The 15,393-nt window shown below is 53.9% G+C and overlaps 1 protein-coding gene across 3 annotated transcripts in view; it reads right to left on the reverse strand.

Annotated features, from left to right (window-relative positions):
* Positions 1 to 15,393, reverse strand: part of SLC45A4 (solute carrier family 45 member 4) — a 73,916-nt gene that overhangs the window by 24,727 nt on the left and 33,796 nt on the right. For all 3 annotated transcript variants that reach the window (XM_049700434.1, XM_033419720.2, XM_004265293.4), the window contains exon 2: positions 8,172 to 8,815. In XM_049700434.1, coding sequence (XP_049556391.1) covers positions 8,172 to 8,415 — 244 coding nt within the window. In that variant the 5' untranslated portion in view covers positions 8,416 to 8,815. The remainder of the gene's footprint in view (positions 1 to 8,171; positions 8,816 to 15,393) is intronic.

The following is a 15,393-nucleotide window of genomic DNA, read 5'->3' on the forward strand; positions in this document are numbered from 1 at the left end:
AATTCTCACCAAAGACTTGTGTTCCCGGGCGCTGCCCTGTGGATTTTGAACGCTAGCCTGAGTCAACAGCACAAGAAGGCACTGGGCGGGCCGGGCTGTAACCTCCAACTCAGGGTGGGGTGAGGGGGCAGGGGCCTGGATTACAGAAGGGTGTTGATGCGGCGGGTGATTCAGTGGGGCTGCCCCCGGGTCACGTTCCCACTCTGCTGCAGCGGCGCTGGCCTCGCTGTCAGTTTCCCTCAGCAATCCGGGGAGTGGAGGAAAATGACTATAGCAGTTAAGGCACTTAAACTTCGAATGTTTTCTTTAAGGCGCGCTTTTAAAGGGTAGGTTTTTCCCACAGGAAGAAGAGGTGAGGTTCAAGTTGGGACAAATCATATCCTAGGAATCCTGATTCACATTAAGCTAGGACAGAAAGTGGAAAAGTGTTTCAAGAAGAAAAATAGACATATACAAAATGAACAAAGTTTCACCCCTCCTGAACGAGACAGACAAGACTAAACCTAACCTTCCGCGTAAATAACCCTGCAAACCACTTGGTCATTCCCAGGCCATCACGGCGCCCCCGACCATCATCAGGCAGGTTTTGAGAAGTCGCGTCTCGCCGTCAACTGAGAGACCACAGGACATTCCTCTATGACTCTCCTCTTCCCTCCAGGACACTTCCTGAACCAAGAAGGAAACAACGGGCGGGGGTCTGCTTCCCAAGGGAAAAGGCTGTCTGGGAACAGACTGGGTCAGCCCAGGAGGGCGCCTGCCCCTCAGCGAGGTCTGCTCAGGGCTCTGGGCAGGCTGTTCCCAGACTCTCAGAGGGGACCCCACGCTCCCACTTGATCCCAACTCTGAGGCCAGATTCATCAGCTGCACCTGAGGGCACACACACATTAATATGTACACATGCATACATTATACCCGTGCACACACGCGCACACATTATACACATGCGCGTGCACACACACAACACACGCACACATTATACCCACGCACACACACGCACACATGCACACACACGGCATGCAAATGACGGGCACCTACCTCCAGTGCCAGCATGCAGCAGGAGCTGGTGTGCAGGAGCTCCTGGGCAGCCCCTCCCTTGCCCTCAGACCACAGGCCCTGCAGGAAGCAGGCACGGGTGCTGCTATGCCTGCTGGGGCCTCTGGGCCCCCAGCCCCCAGCATGCCACACCTTCACCCTCTTCCTCGCCTCGGGTTTGTGGGTCTTACCAGAACCCCCTCGACACTAACAAAACAGCAGTTTTTATAGGTGCCCCCTGACCTCCTTTATCTGACGCTTTGAGCCTGAACCCTAAGAACATAACATATTTTTACAGGCCCCTCCTAAAGCTGCAATGCTTGACGAAACGGTGGGAATCCAGTGTGTTAACAGACCTGGCCTGTCAGGAAGCGGGAGAGATGACGGTGATGCTGAAGGCACCTGAGGGCAGCCCCGAGGGCAGCCCCGAGGGCAGCCCCGAGGTCAGCCCCGAGGTCAGCGGGAAGCCTCCTGCGAGGGTGGAGCCAAGGCGCCCCGCCCCTCCCCGGGGCTGCCACACAGCTTCGGCCTGGAGAGAAAGCCACGGGCTTTCTGCTCTGACCTGGACCTGGGCTCTCTACCTGCCCTGGATGCTCTGCTGCTGCTGGGGGCTTGTTGCGTGTGTCACACGTGTGGGAACCTCCTGATGAAGGCGCACGAAACCGGCTGCCTGCAGGGGCAGCACCAGGTGCTGCAGGGCAGGAGGGGCGGCAGTCTCACTACGTGACCGCTGAACTTGGTGAAAATGCTGTATATTCAAGAAAGCAGAACTGAAGTTGTTTTGTTTTTTGGGGGTTTTCTTGCGGTACGCGGGCCTCGCACTGTTGTGGCCTCTCCCGTTGCAGAGCACAGGCTCCGGACGCGCAGGCTCAGCGGCCATGGCTCACGGGCCCAGCCGCTCCACGGCATGTGGGATCTTCCCGGACCAGGGCACGAACCCGTGTCCCCTGCATCGGCAGGCAGACTCTCAACCACTGTGCCACCAGGGAAGCCCAGAACTGAAGTTTTTAAAGGCACCCTCCCCTGCGAGGGACGACGTAGAACCACGGTGGCTGCACTGGGCCTGCTCCGTTTTCTTCCCGAGCTCACGGGACGGCAGTCATGGGACTGCTGGCCTGCAGTGTCTCCCACGAGAGGTGGGCGTTCCTCCTATGCTGTGCCGACCAGAGGTCTCGGCCAATAGGACCAGGGAGGGAGGGCTGTCCTGGCGTCACACCCACCTCCTCCTCTGCTGTCACAGGGGCCTTCTGTCCTCCACAGCCCAGCAACGCAGCATCGCCTTCTAGCACTGAGGGATAGCACTGCTGCTGGTCCAGAGGCTCCGGCACAAGAGGTGCTCACTTGGAATCAGGGGCCCTCAATGCAGGTCCCAAACTGGCCGGACAAAAGTCTTGCTGTGGACAAGGCCAAGAGTGCTGCGGTGTCCTTGGTGGCGGGGCACACACTTCACGCCAGGGGCCAGCAATCACAAACGGTTTACAGTGTTCCAATTTAAACTGCACTTACGGGCCTCCCTGGTGGCACAGTGGTTAGAATCCGCCTGCCAATGCAGGGGACACGGGTTCGAGCCCTGGTCCGGGAAGCTCCCACATGCCGTGGAGCAACTAAGCCCATGAGCCACAACCACTGAGCCTGCACTCTAGAGCCCGCATGCCACAACTACTGGGCCCACGTGCCACAACTACTGAAGCCTGCACACCTAGAGCCCGTGCTCCGCCACAAGAGAAGCCACCACACTGCACCGTGTCAGGAACCAGGAATAGATATTGGTTTGGCAAAAGAACCATCTCATGAGAATGAAGTTACCTGGTTTGTCACCTGTGGAGCTCCCTGGGTGGTGGGTGCCCCAGGTAACAAGCTGCTCGGCCCAGTTTAGGTTTTCTGACCTGTCGTCAGTGGGGTTGCTCCTGCCCTGGCCCCCCGGAACCGCTGGGAAGATAAATGACCTGGCCTCCTCCAAGGGCGTGTGCAGAGCCCGGGCGTGTAGCTGAGGCTGGCTCCCCGGTACCTACCCCACCACCACAGTCTGAGCTCACAGACGGACCACGGAAGTTAACTCTAACCTAAATACAGATTTTAGCTGTCATCCTCAACGCCAGGCGATGGAAACCTGGGAAGAGATGGTGGGGTTTCAAAGCAGCCGCCATGAGACGGACTCCTGAAGCACCCACACACGCCCAGCACGGCCGCCGACCTTCGGAAGGAGCCGTTTCGATTCCAGCGACACACTCAATTATGAAAAGAATTATTCCAACCAAATAGAAAATACAGATTCTAACAAAGCCACTACCCTTCAGTATGCCACAAAATTACCAAGTGAATCCCAGACGACTTGAGATGGGCGGCCACGGGCTGGGACGCCCGCCACTGGTTAGAACCACGCAGGGGGGATGTGGCAGGACCTTCCCAGAAGCAGGGGCAGGGAACCTGCTGGCGGGTGAGGCGCACCCTGGCGCCCTCCTGATGGGGCCCAGCACCCAAAGCTGTCAGGATCTCCATGGTATCAGAACCAAGACCACGTGGGGCTCTGTTCCCTCCCGATTAGGGCGTGTGCTTCGCCTCCCGGAGGAGGACTCAGAATTCAGTGTCTCCCCCGTGAAGTGGAGCCAGCAGGGGGCGGATGAGCTCCCCACCTCGGTGCCCGCTGGGGACAACAGAAGCACATGGGAACCAGTCACGATTCCTGGGGCCTGCACACTCCGTGTATCCTCCGAGCACCACCTTGCGGCGACCACTCCCCGCCCCATCCATCCTCCCTCCGGGCCGCTGTGGGGTGGAGGGCACCCCATCTCCCAGCCTGTGACTCCCCTGGTCCTCAACGCAGCGGACTTGAAATGCAGATGGAGGGAGGGGCCAGGCCGAGGGCTGGGGATTTAAGCTGAAACCACCAACTTCCCTCAGCTCTGCTCACCGCGCAGCCCACCTGCTCTATTCGCAGATGACCGTGAGACCACAAACCAGAAAGGTCTGTAACACAGTGAAACCTACAGCTTCCACTGCCAGGATGCTGAAGCTGAAACACGGGCCAGACACTTCAAGGTTTAAACACCCGACTTCCCCCTGGTGGGCTCCCCCGAGGCAGGTGGGAGGCAGGTGGACCAGCCCTCCCAGCCTCTGCTTCCTCACGTGGGATGGTGACTAACGCTGTCTCCATAGTATTTACGTGTGTCCTCATCTGAGTGGTTGCGCATCTCTAACGGAGACTGGCCACATCCGCTTAAAGGGCAAACACACGCAATTGGAACAAGAGGTAATGCATATTAGCTCCGTTTGGGGTGGGCACTGACCCTAGTGTTCCCTAGTTCCCCACAGGCCTTCTGTGTCCTACACGCCAGCAGGTCCAGAGGCCTCATGTGCCCGGGTCGGGGCAGGCCGTCCGGGACCGAGGAAACCAGGAGTCCGGCCTTTGACGAGGCCACGTGGACACGTCTGGCATCTAAGGCGCGTCACTCGTTCTTTCCTTCCACACATACACACACACACACACACACACACACACACACACACACACAGTGAGCCTCCCCTGGGCACGGGCCACTAGGTGAGCCCGTCTGAATCTGCCCTTAAAGGGGGCGGGGCAGGGCGGGGACCTGCAGGAACAGTGACGGGACGACGGAGCTGCGGGCGCTGCTCGGAGCCTCCCCGGGGGCAGAGGACACGCACACACTGACCACAAGAGCCTGGCCCGGGGACGGGCTGCGCGTCATCACATCTAAACCGCCACTCACCGCAGAAGCGACGTGCAAGACAGGATCATCCCTCGGACAGAACTAGACGCCCAAGGGCGTCATATCTGATAAAGGACTCTTTAATAAAGAACTCTCACAACTCATTAAGAAGACAAACAACCTGACTGAAATGTCAGCAAAAGACGTGAACACGCACTTCACCTAAGATACACGAATGCCCACTAAGCACACGGAAAGCTGCTGAGAGTCAGTATTCATTAGGGAAACACAAATGCCGTGAAGGATGTGGAGGCTGGAGGGAACGGTCTTCTCTTATAAAGTAACCCTGGCACTTACCGTGCGACCAGACGCCCACTCCGAGGTCTCTACTCATGAGAGATGAAACACAGGTCCACACAGAGCCTTGCAGGTAATGTCAGAGCAGCTTTATTTAAAACAGCTCCCAAATGGAAACAATCCACCTGTCCATCAGCTGGTGAATGAATAGAGCAAAGGGGGGGTGGGTCCACTCAGTGGGCTAGTAGTCAGTGCAGCAGGACGGATGGCTCAACCACAAAAGCACTGCAGAAACCAGGCCACGGACTTGTGATGCTGTTTACACGAACTTCAGAAAGGGCCAAACTATGTATGACAGAGGCGGGCGGGTGGTGACGGGGGTCAAGGTGGACTGACGTGAGGGGCCACTAGGGAGGCTCCTGGGACAATGAAAATATTCCTGGTCTTAACTGTGGTGTTGGTTCCAACTGCAGACATGTGTCTATCAAGGGGATCAAACTGTCCACGCTGAGTGGGAGAATACTGTTTCAGCTTTAATAATTATTAATATACAAAATCCAGTAATAAACACCACACCTCTGGGTGTGACAGACAACTTTAAGAAGCTCTGACTCAGATCAGAAAACTCTGAATACTATGTTGCCCCTAAGAGTATAATGAAAGTACAACCCTGAGAAATACACTGGCCATCTGTCGTCTGTTTGCAGTCTAAGCCCATCTAGGAACAACTCTCATTAAGCAGCATTCCTTTAACCTGTGCAAACAGCCTCTGTCCAGAGTCCTGCTCTGCCCATGACCATGACCTATGCAGTGTTCAGGGTCAGTGACAAGGGTCACCTTCATCTCCTTTGGGTCAGTCTGTCACGGCCACCTGTGAGGACAATCCTCCCTCTTTCCATCACCATTTCTGGATGTTCATGTGGAACCAACGTACCTGCGACTTTCAAAAGCTACATTTAATGTCTAGCCTACGTATCATATAGTAAAACACATAATACGTATTACCCCGGAATACCTAAAATAGATACAAGTCTCATGTAATACACGAAATACTCAAAACCAAACAATGAAATGTAAGTTGTGTGGAAATTGAGACTCACAGCCTGTAAAGTGTGAAAGTTCCAAGGAGCTGTGCTGGTTCCAGGGTTTTGAGCCACAATACACATGACTTATCACCAAGGAAATGTGGAAATAAGAGCTCCCAAATCTCTACCAATCTTACCAACTTATTTCTCAGTAATCAGAGGTTCTGAATTCTGTACTTGTCACCATAACCACGGTGAGATGATCTAGAAGTTAAATAATGGTGCCTGACTCTGACCCCATAAGCTTAGCCACACTGCTTTCGTTAAAGCCTCAACCCACGAACCCACATCGCTGCACATCAAAGGGACAAAATAAATGCTTGGTAAGATTAACTGCCACCGGATGTACCCCATCCTGAGGTCTGGCCACAAAGGTGGTCTCCAAGCCTCTCGCCTCACTGCCACTCTGGAGCCGCCCACCCTGAGAGGTCTCCCCAGCCCGCCCGGGAGGCGGTGCCGCAACCTCTGGGGGCCGGCATCTCACCCCAGCTCTTCTCCTCTCAGCAAAGGCGGGTCACTCCCCCACCTCCAGCACGAGGACTAAGCCGCACGGGGACAGACATGGCGCCCTATCCACCCCCAGTGGCCTGGCACATGTGGGCACCCGAGGAAGGTGAGCAGGGTAAATGAGAGGTGATCAACACACGGATGAAAGAACAAAGAGTGACCCACGTGGTGCACACTCCACCACCCCCAACTCTCCAGAAAAGGTTCTTAACTCATCCGGGCCACTTTCTCAGGTCCTTTTTTTTTTTTTTTTGCGGTACGCGGGCCTCTCACTGCTGTGGCCTCTCCCGTTGTGGAGCACAGGCTCCGGACGTGCCGGCCCAGCGGCCATGGCTCACGGGCCCAGCCGCTCCGAGGCATGTGGGATCTTCCTGGACCGGGGCACGAACCCGCGTCCCCTGCATCGGCAGGCGGACTCCCAACCACTGCGCCACCAGGGAAGCCCAGGCCTCTTATTTTTAAAGATGAAAAATAGAACACCGGGAAGGGAACAAGAACAAGGGAAAACATGTTGAAACACAGCAACCTAAACACTAAGAGTGACGAGCCCGCTCCTTTATTAACGTGCCTGACAAGACAGGTGCGGCACCTGCTGTGCCGTGAAATGCCCAAGTGCACCTGCCTGCAGAGCGCCCTGACGCCAGGGGGCCTGTTCATAACTGAAGGGGCCGCGCGCTTCTCCAACTGATCTGCACCACGCTGGGCCTTAGCCTGTGCTCTCTGAACAAGAAACATTTTACCACGTTCAGAGAAACTTTCCTGTAACAGCCAAAATAAATAGATTGTTTAAATATTTTACTAGACACATGTGGAATTCTAGAATGAAACATGCTTCTAAATAGTCTGGCCCCTTATCCAGTTGGAAAATTACAGATTTTAAAACTTTCTTAGACAACGGGGAAAATTAAATACCCTGGCCACATTTTTAGGGCCTAAGGCACCCCCAGTGGTAATTTGGAAGGGATGCCAGCGTTTTCATATACCAGGCTTAGTAATGCTAACCTGAGTGTTACCTCTGAGAATTTCTGGAAATATCCATCATTCAGCCACCTAAAGTCCACAGTAAACTCAGATTTAAGTCGATAATAACAACAATATGATGAAAGTAAAACAAAACAAACAAACACACACAGCATTCTTTGGTGTCTTCTTCAGCCAGGCCCTGTTCTGAGCGCGGGCATGTCTCCTGCCCAACAACCCGGGCTGGTCTGCGACTGACCTCACTTTACGAACGAGTGAGGGGCAGCGGGGTTCAAGGGCTTACCCAGCTGGTGGCCGCGTCTGGAGGCACCTCGGGGGAGGTGGGCACGCGCTGGGCCAGAGCTTGGGAACGCCACACACGCCCGAACGCCCAGCCACCAGCTGGCTGGGACCTCTGACTCCACGAGAGCATCCGAGGACCTCCCCCCCACCCCACCCCACCCCCGCCAGGGGACACGGGGAAAGCCCATCGGAGGAGGCTGAAGGGAGAGGAGGCCGGGGACAGCCGTCAGCCAGCGTGCGGTGCTCCGTGTGCGTGCCGACACTCACAGGCGTGTAAGGCCCGGGGCCAGGACCCCGTGGAAGCCCAGGCGGCACTTACCGATCTGCAGCAGGATCGGCGTGACCAGCGCCGTCTCCATGGCGTAACAGAACTCCCTGCCAAACATCACAGCCCCGTGCATCACCCACAGGCGCACGGGGATGCGGTCTATGGACCCCTCGCTGACGGTCTCGTCGTGCGTCTCCGCCTCCGCACTCCCCGGCTTCTGCAGGTCCGGCAGGGGCACCGGCAACTCCTGAACTCGCAGAGATTCCGAGTCGGCATTCTGCGGGGCCATTTTCATTACCACCAAAAATATATATATATATATATTTACTCTACCTATATAAATAATTCTATCATATATCTTTAAGGATAAATTAAGACGTCTTCTCTTTCTGCTTCAGTGTGTTCCTCCAGCAAGTAATAATACTTATATTCCTCTTTGTACAAACAGGTATCTCGAAACTTCTCACAATCAGATGAGACACGCAGCAGAATAGAACGATTTTTGGTTGGATTCAACATATGGCTTGCTGGTTTACTGTGAATTAGAGTTAAAAATCCATAAATGCCATTCAGTTAATACCAGTTTCATCATCATTACTGAAGAAGTGCTGAAGCTCCTTTCCTTGCTACAGAGAGGTGGGCAGGTGACACACAGAGGTAGGCCGCCGTCGCTCCCCATCGAGGGACTGGTTGATCTGCAAGAGAGGAAAAGCCCTGCCCGGTCAGACGGGGCCTCAGGGCCTCCCACCCCGGGATCCGGGCGCCCTGCTCGAGGGGCTGGTCCTCAGCCTCTCGGAGACCATGGGCCTCCGTTCACTGGTCCTTACCCTAGGTCATCTGCGGAGAAAACAAAACCCAGTTTTTAGAAGAACAACATTTTCCTGCATGGAATCAATCGTGGGGGGAGGATAGAGACGGGACAACAAAGGGAGAAAGGGAGACAGAAAGAGAGCTCCTTGGCAGTGACAGCCCGCTGGGTGCGGGGACCCCGCCCAGGGAAGGGGCACATGGGAGGCTCAGAGTCCACCCTGAGGCGCTGGATTCCTTTTGTGGGCCGTCTACAGCCGTGGTCCTTGACCTGTTTGTTATGAAGCCCTTTGCTAATGAAATGAAAGAGTGCCTCTCCAGGAAAAAACATACACGCAACGCGTGCCGAACACTGAACACCACGTTGAGGGGCCTGAGGACCCCCACCCAGACAGGACATTCCACGGGGCCCTGGAACCCGTCCCTCAATCCTGTTTCCACCATCCCGGTACCTATGACCCAGCTTTGTGACGCTGTCTCTACCTGGATGAACACACCACTACCAAGTGTGGATTGCCGAGAACCTAACTAGAAACGTCCCCTTAGAAAGGTTTTAGGAAAGCAACCGTCTGCCCTGTGCAAGGCCAGAGCACGGATGCAGTAACACCCTTGCTCTTCTGCACACGGCCTTCCGACACAGCTTCCGTTCAACCCGAGGTGAAATCACAGAAAATGTGATGTTACGTTAAGGTAGGTCGGTAGCTGAGGGCTTACTGAAAATTTTCAACCATCGTTTTAAATAAAAATACTTCTGGTTAATATTCACTTAACCCAAGATGATCTTAACTCCTTCTCCCCTTCTCCCCAGAAAGGACCAGAAATCAAGGGGTGGCCTTCGCCGAGTGCCCTCCTCAGGGAGCCCTGGAAGTGATGGCGGGTTCCCAGCCCGACTGCTGGCACCGCTGAGCTGCTACCCTGGGGCTCCGGAACCCCAGCTTCACTACTCCACCATGCTGGGGTCTCCTCATGCTCTCTTTCCTTCAGCCCAAACTTCCCAGGGAATCACAGGTCCAAGTGATCCTACCTACAAATTTGCTTCTTAGGCCTCAAGTTTAATGACAATTCCAAACTGCAGCCTTCACACCTGAGATTTCTATCACATTTATAAATGTCCTCTCTACTGTATAATCAGTATCTGGATTAAAACCAGCATTTCCGGGCTTCCCCGGTGGCGCAGTGGTTAAGAATCCACCTGCCGATGCAGGGGACACGGGTTCGAGCCCTGGTCCGGGAAGATCCCACATGCCGCGGAGCAACTAAGCCCGTGCACCACAACCACTGAGCCTGCGCTCTAGAGCCCGTGAGGCACAACTACTGAGCCCATGTGCCACAACTACTTAAGCCCGTGTGCCTAGAGCCCGTGCTCTGCAACAAGAGAAGCCACAACAATGAGAAGCCCACGCACCGCAATGAAGAGTAGCCCCCGCTCACCGCAACTAGAGAAAAGCCAGTGTGCAGCAACAAAGACCTAAAACAGCCAAAAATAAATAAATAAATGCATGAATGAATGAATGAATGAATTTATTTGAGGGGAAAAAAAGTATTTCCAAACTGGCACCCTGCTACAATCTTTTTACAAAACATTACCATGAAACTCTCTCACATATACAATGTAAACAAAACAGTATGAAAACAAAACACCCAGCATGAACACCTTCCAACACCCTACGGTTCTCATCCCACCCCTGCCCTTCGAGTGATTCCCATCCTGAGACAAAAATCTCGGGACCTTCCCTTGAGTCAACGTGTCACTCTTACACCAGAACAGGGTCAGTGATTTTAAATGCCTTTTTCCACTAGGTAAGGGGTCATTTTCATGTGAAGACAGAACATCCAGACGTGTCTTGAACACTGACTGACCAGCCGAACGACTGTGACTGGTTTTCTCAGAAATGCTAAGGACTCAATTATAATCATCAAACCCTTCAGTTCTGTCCCATCACCCCTTGTACCACTGTGTATCTATCCTGAGACTCAGGCCCGAAATACAGCAAACTCCGCTAGGAGTCGTTTCAGCAACGGCTAAAAAGTAGGCAATAAAGCTGTGTAACGGCGCACTCGAATTATTTTAAGGCCGTGGGTCTCACCCAGGGCCAACCGGCACCCTTGGGGACCCCGCCCTGGGTGATGCCTGGAGATGTTTTTGGTCGTCACGACTAGGGGGAGGGGTTGCTACTGAGGCTCAGAGTGGAGGTCAGGGATGGGCTCAGCGCCCTGCAGCAGCCAGGATGCCTCCACAGCATCCTGCAGAGCATGGTTGTTCCCTAAGGTTATTATTAGACAGGAAAAAGGCTCTCCTAAAAACGCTGAAACCTTATCACACTCTGAATCAATCAGCTAGCCCAGAAGCTGCAAACTCAACTTCACTTTGAGTTGAAGTGAACTCACTTCCCTTTGTTTTCCTAAAACAGCCTCTGCTCAAAGCAGAACAGGAAGCGCAGGTGAGCTCAAGGCACTGGCTCCCCGAGGAGGGGTGGCGTCTAGGGTCAGGTTTATAAGCAGGAAGAGGTGCAACCTGTTCCCTCCCCGTCGATCACCTAGGCCACAGGTGGTGGCATTTCCTGGTATTTATTTGCAAAGAGAAGGTGCGTAAGAGCCAGCGAGGGGCTGCAGAGGAAGCACAGCCAACTGCCTGGCCTCCATCATGTTCAGGCTCTGGGTTCCAACCCCAGGCCTACGGCTGCACGTGCTGAAGGGCCTGCGGAATCGGCTAAAGATAGCTAAGCAAGAGGTCTTGAACTTACTGGGAAAGCCAAGGAGGTAGAGACCGAACCCTTGGGGAGCAAAGGGCCCTGCGTCCTTAGGAAAGCCGCACGCCAACAGACCACCAGGTCAGTGCAAGCGTGTCCCCTCTACAATGCAAAGCAAGTCACCACACCCGAGTCCCTCCTGTTTGGGGTTCCCACTAAATTTCTAAGAATGGTCCAACAGTGGCCTCTGGAAAGAACGTGAGGGAGAGGGAGGGAGCCCCTGGCTGGACGCCTCCACTCGCAGGACTTCTCCAGGGTAGGGTGACCGTCTCCCTCACAGCCAGGGGCGGGCACAGCTGCTTAACCTGTCAGCGGAGTCTGCTTCACACTCGGTGTCCTGCTGGCCAGTCTGGTGGCCCAGGGACTGTGCACTTCCAGACGTACCCATGGGTCCCACTTTAACCCCGGCCACGAGCACCGTCTTCTCAAAAGGGGAGCCTGCCCAGGGCTGGGGCGGGGCTGTGACCTGTTGGGGGGCTCGTCCAGCATCCAGATCCTGCCCTGACGCTGTTTCTGGCGGGGGAGGGGGGCAGAGGGAAGAACTCAGCCTGCAGGGCAGGAGGGCCCTCCACCCTCGCTGTGTCCCATTTTCCCAATGGCCGTGAGGTTGTCTCGACATGATTTATTTACAAGTCCACTCCCAGCACTTGGAGATTTCTCCCTTATCATCTCACACTGACTCCGTCTGCGCTGGGTCTATATGTCTCGGTTCATCCCCGGTTCTCTCCGTCCCGCGAGCCCGTCTGCCCGCACCCAGCAAGGCACTATGCAAGGACAGAGCCGCCAGCAGGTCCTGAGGTCTGGGGAGCCACTTCCCTCTGTAGCTTCTCTTCCCAGAGCTCTCCTTTTCACTCCTGCCTTTTTATTTGCAAGAGCTTCATGAGTGTGTGACCTTTAAGAGCTTGACTAGCTCGGGGGGCGGAGGGGGGCTGTTGGTATATTCAGTGAGATTCCACTGATTTTATAAACTAGCCGAGGGAGAACTGCCATCCTTAGGGCAGTTTCTCCATGTACCCCAGTCCACCCCAGTGCCTTTCGGGAGGATGTCAAAAGATTCCTTCTACAGTTTTGCACATTTCTTGTTAAGTTTCTTCCTAATTATTTTATCTTTTTTGTGGCCACTGTAGACGGGATTCTCTCTTCCTTTGTATTTTCCAACTGGTTGGTTTGCATACGCGAAGGGGAGGAGTGCTTGTTCATTTCCTCAGGTATAATTTATACTCGGTGAAAAGGTACCATTCAATCAGTTTTGACTAGTTTATGTGGAGACACAGAACATTTCCAATGCCCTGGAAAGTCCATGTGAGTCCCTTCCCATCAAGTGAATGCTAGCGATTTTTATACTTTAATTTGATAACCTAGTTCTTTAACTGAGTGAAAATGGAGGAAAGGGAGACTATAACCAAATTAACAGCAAATCTAACCATTACCAACATGCATCTAGTCCCCCGCTTACCTGAATGGAGAATTGGACTCGCCCCCCACCCCCACCCCCGGCCCAGTCTGAACTAAGCACAGCACCAGCTCGGGGCGTGGGACAGGGACCCAGGGGGCATGCAGGCACCTTTCCTGGGCTCTGAAAGCCTTCCCTTTATAGCTTCCCACCCTTACTCTGTCTTGAGGGCCCCAAGACAGATGGCCCCACTGAAGACATCAGTGCTCTGCTCTGCCAGAAAAGGGAAGGAGGGCAGCTTTGAGAAGAAGAAAAAGAAGGCGTGAGTGGAGTAAGGACGCCTGCGCTCAGGGTGTCACCACGCCCAGGGGACCGAAGGGACACACAAAACCAGATTCGCTGCTCATGACATGGTGCCGTGAAGCAATCTTACAGCAGGCAAACTGTTTTCTTTAAGGAAGCTATTTCATACAAAGGCTGGTGTTGTTAACTATATAATACCTAAAGCCATGAAAATGCTCTCTTCTGAAGCACCTAATGTAAAAACACATGCCCAAGCTAAATGACAACAGCCTGAAGCAATGCAAGGAGGATTAGCTGCTGCTTCCCGAAAGCACTGGCAGCTGCGTGTTCCTAAGGGCCTCCTCTTGAGCTGCCGAAAAGTGTGGAGAAGTTTGTGTTGTGACCTGTTCCGGCGTCTGCTCTTCAAAGAAACCAGACGACCTCCGAAGACAGGTTTCACCCTGGAGCCTGCCGCAGGGCCTGCCGGGCTGTCACTGAAAACGATTTGGTTATGATTCGCAGGTGCACTGAGACAAGTGAAACTACAACTGTTCCAATCAACAACTTCCCCTACTGTCCTGTTTCTAATTTAAGGGTAACTCGTGCCAAAGCACGTGACTTCCTACCATTTGCTGTGTCACGTCATCAGAAAGTTAACTGCAGAATAATTTTTTTTTTTTTTTTTTTTTTTGCGGTACGTGGGCCTCTCACTGCTGTGGCCTCTCCCGTTGCGGAGCACAGGCTCCGGACGCGCAGGCTCAGCAGCCATGGCTCACGGGCCCAGCCGCTCCGTGGCATGTGGGATCCTCCCGGACCGGGGCACGAACGCGTGTCCCCTGCATCAGCGGCGGACTCTCAACCACTGCGCCACCAGGGAAGCCCCCAGACTAATTTTTGACAGGCAATCCCAGCTTCAGTTACAGTGAAGAGGCTACATGACAATCACAATACTCTGTGTGAATGCGGTAACGAAGGTCAGTGACCCACACGTGCTGGAAAATGGACGAAGGGGGGTTAACGCACGTTTGTTCCCTTCACGGGCCCGCACGTGCAGGCGTGCGTGCAGCCTTCCAGGCACGGGAGACGGGCGGCGCAGGTTGCGCGGTGCCTGGTGGCTTTGTGCACGCACCATTTAAAGCAGGCATCTCTACCCTCGGAAAATCCACTACAACTGCTAGTATCTTCATAAGACATCGCCAACTATTAGCCTCAGCTGAGCCCATCTGACTTTCCTAACTTTCTGCAGCACACAACACTAATCTAGGTCGACACAGAAGCCGGGGAAACCGGACCAACGACACCTGCATACCACACAGAAGACCAGCTTTTGGACCAAGAGCTAAAAAGGTATAACATCAAATCAAGCAAGGTCAAAGTACCCTTGATAAGAAAGAAAAAACATTCTGGTAAATTTGTTTATAAAGTTATTTCCTCTCGGGACTTCCCTGGTGGTCCGGTGGTTAAGAATCTGCCTACCAAGGCAGGGGACGTGGGTTCGATCTCCGGTCAGGGAACTAAGATCCCACATGCCGCGGGACAACTAAGCCCGTGTGCCACAACTACTGAGCCTGCGCTCTAGAGCCCATGAGCCACAACTACTGAGCCCACGTGCTACAACTACTGAAACCCGCATGCCTAGAGCCTGTGCTCCGCAACGAGAAGCCACCATGATGAGAAGCCCCCGCTCGCTGCAACTAGAGAAAGCCCACACGCAGCAACAACGCAGCCAAAAATAAATAAATAAATAAATTTACATTTTGAACAAACAAAAAAGGATGGGCCAAAGACCTGAACAGACACCTCACCAAAGGGGACACGGAGATGGCAGATAAGCACCTGAAAAGATGCTGCATATCATCTGACATCAGGGAAATGCAAATTAAAACAATGAGATACCACTCTACGCCTATTAGAATGGCCAAAGTCCAGAGCGCTGACACCACCGAACGCTGGCGAGTCTGTGGAGCAACAGGAACCCTCGTTCACTGCTGGTGGGAACACAACATGGTGCAGCCGCTTTGGAAGACAGTTTGGTAGCTTC

This window comes from Orcinus orca, chromosome 17 (genome assembly GCF_937001465.1).
Source record: "Orcinus orca chromosome 17, mOrcOrc1.1, whole genome shotgun sequence".
NCBI lineage: Eukaryota > Metazoa > Chordata > Mammalia > Artiodactyla > Delphinidae > Orcinus > Orcinus orca.